Below are 10162 nucleotides of genomic sequence, written 5' to 3'. Positions count from 1 at the left end.
CATCAGTCCCAGCGTGGGCCAGAGCTCTGTACTGTGCTCATGCCTGGTACACGAAGCAGACATGAGCCATACTTATACTGTGATGCAAGAGAGAGAGATTGACTAAATAAGTTCAAATTAAACATGCAATTACAAATTGTGCTTGAATCTATAATTGGACTGAATTTTCTCTTTCCAAAATTGTTCTGTTGATGTCCTAAACCTGAGAATGTCACTATATTTGGAGACAGGGTACCTAAAGAAATGGTTAAAATGAGGCCATTTGGGTGGATCCTAATCCAATATGACCTTGTCCTTATGAAAAGAAGGGATTAGGACATCCTAATACAAGAGGGAAGAGCATGAGGAGACACAAGAAGGCAGTCATTCACAAGCCAAGGAGAGAGATCTCAGAAGAAACCAACCCTGTTGACGTCTTGATCGTGGACTTCTAGACTCCAACTTTTATGACAAAATAAAATGTTGTTGTTTTAGCCATCCAGTCTGATACTGTGTTATGGCAGCCCTGGCAAATGAATACAACCCCCACCGAAAAGATTTGTCAGAGGAGTAGTGAAGATCTGGTCTGAGAAGGCAACTCTGAGGGTATCTATAGAAGCTGAGATACAAAAAGGCAAAAAATGATGAACTTTGAAGAACAAAAAGATTTAGCATATTCTGCTAAAGGACAAAAGAAATCAAGGTGCTTTTGCTTCAGTTAATTATCCTACAGTCTACAGAGCCAGATATTCCTCAGGAGACAGTCTTTCTAAATTAGCTACATAAGATGAAAAGCTAATGTGCAGCCAACTTCATCACAGTCCACAGACTCTGAATTGTTCAATGAGCATGAAGTTTAATTTTTAATTGTAAGACAAAATGTATTTGATATTATTCACACCCTGATTTAAGGACAAGACACTTCTGAAGAAAATGAATATTATGAATTATGTAGCTTAAACACTTCTTAGAAAAAGTATAAAGGGAAACTATGTTCTTCCTCATGGCTCATTAAAGAGATTACTGAAATTATAGAACCTGAATATGTAAAATAAAAAGTCAGAAACACTGATCTGATTGGTCAAGGCTCATGCTTCTTATGAATTGTTTTAGTATAGTGATTCTGTGCCCTGATTCTACATTGGACTCACTGGGGAAGTACTTTTATAATTTCAATGCCCAGGTTATATCACCAGAGATTTAATTGATCTGGGATGAGAGAAAGGTATGCACTTAAAGGCACCCAAAAGATTTTAATGGTCAGTCAACACATATCTTCCAGGTAAGACACCAGATGCCAGTAACAATGATGCTAGAAAATTATAAGACTCAACTCCAAGAGAAGTTCAAGGTGATATTCACAATCTCTGAAGAAGGTTCTAGTGAAGGAGGCTGTGATTAGCAAAGACCACAATCTTGAAGGTAACAAGTACCTTACCTAGATCCACCTCTGCCACCTGATGGGTCTTAATTACTTTCACGCCAACCCTCCTAGATAGAATTCACTAGCTCTCTAGAACTTTCATCTCACTCTGACAGAGTCCAGGGATCTCTGGGCTGCCCTTCTTTCATTCCCAATTTACATATTTGGGTATGCCCCATTTCTGCTGAACAATATTTGCAACAAACCATATTCCAGATTGGTCAAAAGCCCTTTGAAGTCTCTTTCTATGTTTCTCACAAGGGGAAAATATCCAATTCTGTCAACTGTATTTTCTAGTCAATGAAAACCACAACTCATTTTGAATATGATGTTTTAAGTTAACTGTATGTAATAAATGTCCAAACACATTTATTTTATGTAAGTGACATTAATTTCTGTCTTTTTACCTCACAGTCATAAAGCGGCACATTTCCTTTCAGATTTCATATATTCCATACATTTCCTTCCCTGTTCCATATATATTTCATTCTTCTTTTTGGATGATAAATACCAAACTCTTTTTTATTTAAATGTCTGATCAGAAAATAATGTCATATCATATGAATTTTTCATGCCCAGATATTTACTCTACTGTTTTCTTCAAAGACTCATTAGTCAGAGAGTCACAGTCTAACTTAAATTAAAATGCATAGCTTTAAGGGCTATTTGACATGCAATAATTATTTGCATAGTCTTCTAGCCACACATAGAAATTGCTAATGTCTGCTCTTGAAGGAAATGAACTGTATTAAAAATATCAAACAAACATGATCCAACTGTTCACACAAAAGGGAGGTTGCATAAGAAAGTCATTGTGCTTCTATCCAAATTTCCCTTCAAATTGCCACAGATCAGCATGTACTTTACCTCTTTTCCACCAATTAAAAAACATGGATAAGTGAGCTTTTCAACAGAGGAGGACCAACAGGCCTTCTCCACAGATGGTCAGCCTCACATGTCACGGTAATGGCTCAACACACCACAAAGATGCCTATATAAAAACCGCGGGATTCAGAGCACTTCAGCTTCAATTGCTCTATGTTTGGAACTGCCTTTTCTTCAAGATGGATTTTCTTCATAGAAATGGAGTACTCATTATTCAGCATTTGCAGAAGGACTACCGAGCTTACTACGAGTTTCTAAATTTCATGTCCAATGTTGGAGACCCCCGGAATATCTTTTCTATTTATTTTCCACTTTGGTTTCAACTTAATCAGACAGTTGGAACCAAAATGATATGGGTAGCTGTCATTGGGGATTGGTTCAATCTTATATTTAAATGGTAAGACTTCTGTTCTATTTCATTTTTCCTAAAACGTATTCTTAAATTTGTGGCTTTGGCTTAATGATCAAATTGCAGATGTGTATAGTTTTACTTGAAAAATCTTTCAAATGTACAGTTAACTTAAAACACCAAATTCATAAGCAGAACTTGCAAAAAGCATAGAAATATATGATTTAACCAACTTACAAGTAAATTCCAAAACTCTGTGACACATATTTTGTGATTAATCAAGAAGTTAATTAAATGAGCAGCATTATTATGAACAGGTTTATGACTCTAGGGACCACTTTGATATTTCCATTCTAAGTAAACAAAGCACCCAAAGGACTTCCCTACAAGGAAAAAATTTCCTGTATTTATAGGAGACTAGGGTGCTGAAACCCAAATGACTACCATCCTTTAGAATGAGAGACCAGAACCCAAGTTCTTTCAGAGTTTATTAACTGTGACCTTTCCCCATCTACCTTCTGCTCAAGTCACTTTTATAGGCAAAAATAGGTAGTCTCCAGTTAAGTAATAGTTGTGCATTTTAAAATATGTGAATATTTATATTTCCTTAAATACAGGATATTATTTGGTCATCGGCCTTACTGGTGGATCCAAGAAACTCAGATTCACCCAAATCACTCAAGTGCATGTCTTGAACAGTTCCCTACTACATGTGAAACAGGTCCAGGTAAGCAATGCAGTAGCCTCCAGTGACTGAAGATATTCCAACAGAGAGTCAGAAATGAAGTCTATAAAAGACTGGGGGCTGGGGATGCAGCTAAGGTAGTGGTAGAGTACATACTGAGCATGTGCGAGGCCTTGGGTTCAATCAGTACCACCACCACCAAAACCAAAAAAAAAAAAAAAAATCAAACACCATTGAGAATACTTTTTTTTTTTTTAAATATGTATATGTAAAGAAAATTTAAACATTGTTTTATTAGAAGGTGTTATAGTGTACTCCCCAGTTACACAGTGTGAAATTCTTGTGACTTGACATCCTTTGAAAATAACCCTGAATAGAGTGAATGTATGAGTTCCTAATGAGTTTTCTGAATGTCTCTTTTGTTTCCATAAAATATACATATGTCTATCACTTGTCGTACTGTACTATAATTAATTCTTTATGTGTTTAGGTAACCCATATATCAGGGCAAGAATGATGTGCATTTTTATCTTTGTAAAAGCAATGTGTAATGAATGGATGGATAGATAACCTTGGAGACTATTTAAATTGTATTTTGGTCTATCCTAGCACTTTCCAGCATTTGTTCCATCTTATGAAACATTTTCTGGAAAGAGAGAGAAAGAAAGGAAGAAAAAGCAAAAAATACTGCATTCTATATTCACCACTTGGAGAAGTACAATTCAGTTAAGAATATAAAAGGCTTTGGAAATTCCTACAGATATGAAATAGATTTTGTCTTTGTTTAACAAAAAAAGAGGCTGTTGTTTCGTTTGTTAGTTTTTTAAAATTTTTAAGACGTTGATGGACCTTTATTTTATTCATTTATTTATACGTGGTGCTGAGGATCTAACCCAGTGCCACACAAATGCTAGGCAAGTACTCTACCACTGAGTCACAACCCCAGCCCTGTTGTTTCATTTTTCAAAGACAGACTGATGTCTAACGAGAACGAATGTCTACTACTTGAAAAAATCAGGGGCAAAATCAAAGTAAAGTGAGTAAAAATAAAACTAAGCATGATAGGAAAGATATTCTGGGAGTGGGGAGGCTACCTGACTTCAGGATTTTTCTGACAGGATGAATGGCCCATTTACAGCTGCTGCTCACTCCCATTGTATAACAAAACCTCTCACTGCAGGGGCTGCAAAATGGACACAGGGCTAGCTGGTTGCACAAAACAGTCACTTGTAGGTTAATCAGTAAACCACAGTGTAGCAATGATGTGTTTTAGAGTTTGACTTTTCAATTCAGGGAAAATAAACTGATTCAAGATTCAAAATGAGTATTGTAATTTTCTTGTCAATTAAAAACAAGTAGATATGAAGAATGAACGAGTGGTATTAAGACTTTGGTGAAACAGTCTTGAGTTCTTAATTATCTTTGAATATATTGATGTCTAGAATTCAATGAGCTTGAAAACAAGGGAAAAAAATTAAGTATATTTTTTAGCTGTTGATGGACCTTTACTTTATTTATTAATTCATATGTGCCTCATCCATGCTAGGCAAGCACTCTACCACTGAGCTACAACCCAAGCTCTGAAAAAAAAAAAAAAAAAAAAAGAAGAAGAGTACTACTTAATGCTTGATTTGACTCAATTTTGCTTATCTGTACCTCCTTCTAAACGTTTCTTATAGCCTATACCCTGTGGGTTTCTTGAGTAATTTATAATTTTCATAACCAATAGCTATTCTAAGGTCCATTTCTGATATTGATAATTAACCACCTTTCAAATGGGTGATACTTGTTGCAGGAAGTCCGTCTGGTCATGCAATGGGCTCATCATGTGTCTGGTATGTCATGGTAACGGCTGCCCTGAGTCATGCTGTCAGCCGGATGGATGAGTTCTCTACCACTCTGCACAGGTCAGCTTGATTCCAGAATATGACATTGGATATGCAAAGTCTTTACTAAAACTTCATTTTAGTATATAAAAATACTAAAAAGTTGTTGAATTTAATGTGCTTGTTCTATCATAACCACAGTAGCAGAACAACTAGAAATATAATATTTTGCCTTAAGATAATGTTTTAATTAGCTTATAGCTATTGCCACTTTATTATAATAGAGTTGGAAATGTTTAACTGATTGATGGCTTGTTAAATGTGCCTTTGGGTTTCCAAAATTCAATTATTTTGGTAGCTTATAAATAAGTCATCTGAAATTATATAAGGAAATTTTTTGTGTGCACAAGCCCTAGCTTTAAGATTCTGAAAGTCTGAAGGATCATCATTCTCCTTGAATGCATCAATTTAGTAAAATTGTGCTTCCTACTTTGAAGAGGCAATGACTTTGACATCAATTACATATATTCTAGCTTTAAAGACTGTGCAATTTTTTAAATTAAAAACATTCTAGTTGCAAGATCAAATTTAAATGCTAGTAGATTTCATGTTAGTAGATTTCTTAATGTTTAGAAAGCCATGGCACTTTCAAATTACTCACATTTTAGGGACTGAGCTGTTTCTTCTCTTTTCCCCTGAAATCCTTTATAATTAAAACAATCCTTTGTACCACTTTATTCATAAATTATCAGGCTAGCTGAGATAAAATGTGTCAATTAAACTTTGTAAAAAATACAATATAAGAGCTGGGGGTTGTGGTTCAGCAGTAGTGCACTTGCCTGGCACCTGTGAGGCAATGGGGTTTGATTCTCAGCACCACCTAAAAATAAATAAAATAAAGGTATACCAAAAACTAAAAAAATGTTAAAAATACAATATATTATAACATATACCATTATGTGAAAGTTCTTCTAAAATTAAAAAAAAATCAAGATTTATCACATTCCATTTTGGGGAGTAGTATTGAAAAATTTAAGAAACAAGTCTCTATAGTTCTTTCTTTCCTCCAATTAACAAACCTAAAAAAAAGAAAAACGTGTTTCCCCCCCAAAAAAATTCTTATTAACCCCTTTTAACTTTTATAACTGCAATACTTTCTTCATCTATAAAAATTTATCAAGTGCTCACTCTCTACCTTAACATCACTAAATCCTTGATGTTGTTTTTTGTTTGTTTGTTTTGTTTTGTTTTGTTTTACCATGGTTAGCCCCAGCTTACATCCTTCTCCAAAGTCTCCTTCTCTTTATTCCTCAATCTTTCTATAACCAAATCTGGTCATCAGGAACAAACCATTTAAGGATTCCTGAAACTCAATACTGCTATTTTTTTTTAATGGCACGCATTGCTTAGATCTTAATATTTTGTAAGCTTTCTGGACATTACAGCTTCATGCTGAAAGTATGTAAACTAGGCCCTTTTCGTTATTGTCTATGTCTCAAAAAACAAGGAACCAGGACTCTTGAGAGTTTGTGAAATTGCCTCTAGCCAGTGTGTTTTCTTCATAGAGGGGCTGGTAGAGGAGGGTAGAGAGGAGGCACAAATGACAGGATTAATCATAAATATAAATATATGATTTATTCTAAGTCATTCTGGATATTAGTAATTTCCCCAATCTTGAATTTCCTTTAATGTTTCTCCATTAAAACAATTTTCCTTATTTCTAGGATATCAGATCGGCTTTCTTTTTAGCACTTATTAAAATCTTGGGAGATAGCATTGATTAAATTTAGTGCATTAAGAAATACAGAAACCTCTGTTAAAGCTTTTCAAATTCTGTGGAGTACATGAAAACATTTGGAAGAAAAGACTCTGGAATCATTTCATGTGGGAGTTGGAAGATTCCTCTGAGAAGGATCATCTTGTGTCACCCCTAATTTTATGAGTGATGCAATTTCTTTGCTCTTTACACCTGTATCTATTCTTCCATTGTAGACTAACCTGGTCATTTCTTTGGAGTCTTTTCTGGTTGATTCAAATCAGTGTCTGCATCTCCAGAGTATTCATAGCAACACATTTTCCTCATCAAGTTATTCTTGGAGTAATTGGTGGTAAATATGATCACTTATCTTTAGTCGTGTCATTTGAAAGCTTTTACTTCATTTGTCTTATGGTGTTCAATTCTCCATGGTAGTCAGTTTTCCAATTTTAGAGGTGGTTCTTTCAAGCCACTGATATTAAATGCTACTCCAGGGAGCTTAAGTAGTTCAATGCATGCACCTCAGCCTCTGTGAAGGCAATAACACGTTCTCACTCAATGGTATAAATGCATAACTGCGTGACAAGATAGGCTTTTATGAAGTGTAACTAGAATTAAGTCCATTTCCCAAAGCTTCACTCAAAGACTGTGCTTTTGTCTTGGTTTGGAAGATTTAATAATGACCCTGTAACCTGCAATCAAGACACACTCTCCAAATCATCTGGAGTGATGGTTGCAGGACTGGACTTGCTACTTCAAATCCCTGAGGCCACATTCACCGTGATTGAGTTTCTGATGTTCAGTGCCACATATCTTTCAAAGGCTCTTTAAACTGGCTGGCCAGGGCAATTGAAATATTAATTATAAGCACCTAGTTTCTGGTGCTCTGCCTATAAAATGTGTTGTCACTCAGTGCCATTGACTATAGAGTAATCCTTCTGGGGTTAATGTGGATAGTTAAAAGACTATGGGGCAAATGTTTGTTTTCATTTAATGCCTTTAAAAGGGTTTAGAAAATCCATAGAACCTAAGTGTCTAAGACCTTTTTGTCATTGAAAGCTAAGGCAAAATTTCTTACTGTAGATAGGGATGAGCATTCAGGAGCTCAAGGGCACAGTCATCATCAGTGTCTCTTTCCAATCCCCAGGCATGCTGGTGGCAGAGGCCTTTGAACACACTCCAGGCATCCAGACAGCCAGCCTGAGCATGTACCTGAAGACCAACCTCTTCCTCTTCCTGTTTGCACTTGGCTTTTACCTGCTTCTCAGACTCTTGGACATTGACCTGCTATGGTCTGTGCCCATAGCCAAAAAGTGGTGTGCCAACCCAGACTGGATCCACATTGACACCACGCCTTTTGCTGGACTTGTGAGAAACCTTGGGGTTCTCTTTGGCTTGGGCTTTGCAATCAACTCAGAGATGTTCCTTATGAGTTGCCGAGGGGAAAATGGCTACAAGCCGAGCTTCCGGTTGCTCTGTGCCATAACCTCTTTGACCACACTGCAGCTCTACCACTTCATCAAGATCCCGACTCACACAGAGCATTTATTTTACATGTTGTCTTTCTGTAAAAGTGCATCCATCCCACTGACTGTGGTGGCTCTGATTCCCTATTGTATACATATGTTAATGAAACCAAGTGAAAAGAAGATGAAATAGAAGGTATGCAGAGAGTTAAAGCTCTGTAGTCCCAGGATCCCTTCTCCCCCATCCACTAGTAGAACCATAGAGAAGGGAGAGACTATGATAATGTCTCATCAGACATAATAACTATCAGCCTCACATAGATTTAGTTTGGCCTTCACAGTGTTTTTTGTTTATTTGTTTTTTGTTTGTTTGTTTGTTTTTGTTTTTTTTTTAGTTGTCAGCATTTAAAAAACTGAATATTTGCAAAAAAAAAAAATCTGTATTTTCTTGAAAATCTAACAATATGGCAGCACAGGGCCTGAATTCTCCTACCTACAGATAATTGACTGGGACTGAACACTGTCCCCATAGATAGGAATGACTCTTCATTTTATCCCAGTCTTGAGCACCTCATCAGAAGCCTGACTAGCACATTTCTTTCTCATCTTAAGGCCTGGATGCTTCTGGTTCCTGTGGGCATTTTAACGGTAATCTCAGTCAAATTTTGTCTCCTCAGTTTTCAGATAAGGAATATGCAAGTCAAATAAACTTGCCTGTAGTTATGCCATGCTAGAACAGGAGTTAGAATCCAAATCTTCTGATACATATTTCCATTATACTGTTTTGTTTCTTCATTTTTAAGAGATAAAAATCAGTAATAATAAATGCTTCTATTTATACTCTATGATGATTGCCATGTGAGATGGCTATTTTTAAAAAAATTTTTTTAGTTGTAGATGGACATAATACCTTTATTTTATTTATATGTGGTGCTGAGGATCGAACCCAGTGCTTCATCCATGTGAGGTGAGCACTCTACCACTGAGCTACAACCCCAGCCCAAGATAGCTATTTTTTTCAGAAATTATACTGAAATGCCACATCCACTTTGACTTATGACCTACATACAGGATCTTGATGGGACCAGAAATGGCTGCAAATATGGATACATAGACACATTCAGCAGAAATGATCAGGTCAGGCTCCTCAAGATAAACTTGAACCTCTTCTTAACTCCTGGTCTCTGTTTCAGAGTAGTGCTTATCAATATTTCAATAAATTCTGGTGAAGATATTCTGTTAGAATGTGATTTAGCCAAAAAAGTCTTATCTCTTCACTATGACATTCCCTTATTCTATTTTTTAGGAGACAATCTTTCAAAACCGGGAAAATCAAGTGCCTTCTTCAAAGTCATGCTCCAACCCTGTATCTATTAGCTGGATTAATCTCAATCTATACTGAACTGTGATGAAAAGTTATAGCTTTACTTTAGAAAATTACTCATTATATACTATTAATATTGTACTAATAACTTCTCAGTAAGGGTTGTTTTTCCCTCATTGAGTCTAATAATTCTGGACTTTTAGTTGATGACTATCATTTCAATCAAGCCCAAGAGGGTTTTTTTTTGTTTTTGTTTTTGTTTTGCTGTTGTTTTGCTACACTAGGGATTGAACCCAGGAGTACTCTGCTATGGAGCTATATCCCCAACCCTTTTATCAATTTTATTTTGACACTGGATCTTGCTTAGTTGTCCAGGCTGGCCTCCAACTTGTATTCTTTCTGCCTTGGCCTCCCAGGCTTCTGGGATTACAGGCATGTATCATCACTCCAAGCAGACACAAGGATTCTG

The 10162-nt window shown here is 36.1% G+C and overlaps 1 protein-coding gene across 2 annotated transcripts; it reads left to right on the top strand.

The window, feature by feature from the left end:
* The first annotated feature begins 2466 nt into the window (after window positions 1-2466).
* Window positions 2467-8562, top strand: G6pc2 (glucose-6-phosphatase catalytic subunit 2). 2 transcript variants are annotated; one of them, XM_076866608.1, is made up of 5 exons: window positions 2467-2684; window positions 3254-3363; window positions 5117-5228; window positions 7140-7255; window positions 8051-8562. In XM_076866608.1, exons 1-5 carry the CDS (start codon window positions 2467-2469, stop codon window positions 8560-8562), a joined length of 1068 nt encoding a protein of 355 aa, XP_076722723.1. The 2 variants fall into 2 exon arrangements, with proteins under 2 accessions (XP_076722723.1, XP_076722724.1); XM_076866609.1 differs by lacking the exon at window positions 7140-7255 and having other exon boundaries at window positions 8051-8075.
* The last annotated feature ends 1600 nt before the right edge of the window (window positions 8563-10162 follow it).

The sequence above is a fragment of the Callospermophilus lateralis genome, chromosome 9 (assembly GCF_048772815.1).
Source record: "Callospermophilus lateralis isolate mCalLat2 chromosome 9, mCalLat2.hap1, whole genome shotgun sequence".
NCBI classification, from domain to species: domain Eukaryota; kingdom Metazoa; phylum Chordata; class Mammalia; order Rodentia; family Sciuridae; genus Callospermophilus; species Callospermophilus lateralis.
This window is presented reverse-complemented; position numbering and strand designations above follow the sequence as displayed.

Excerpts from the sequence above, each read along its gene's own strand:
- G6pc2 (XM_076866608.1), top strand. The coding sequence starts at position 2,467 with ATGGATTTTCTTCATAGAAATGGAGTACTCATTATTCAGCATTTGCAG. Across the intron at positions 3,364-5,116 it reads TACATGTGAAACAGGTCCAG|GAAGTCCGTCTGGTCATGCA; the intron begins GTAAGCAATGCA and ends TACTTGTTGCAG. Across the intron at positions 7,256-8,050 it reads TATTCTTGGAGTAATTGGTG|GCATGCTGGTGGCAGAGGCC; the intron begins GTAAATATGATC and ends TCCAATCCCCAG.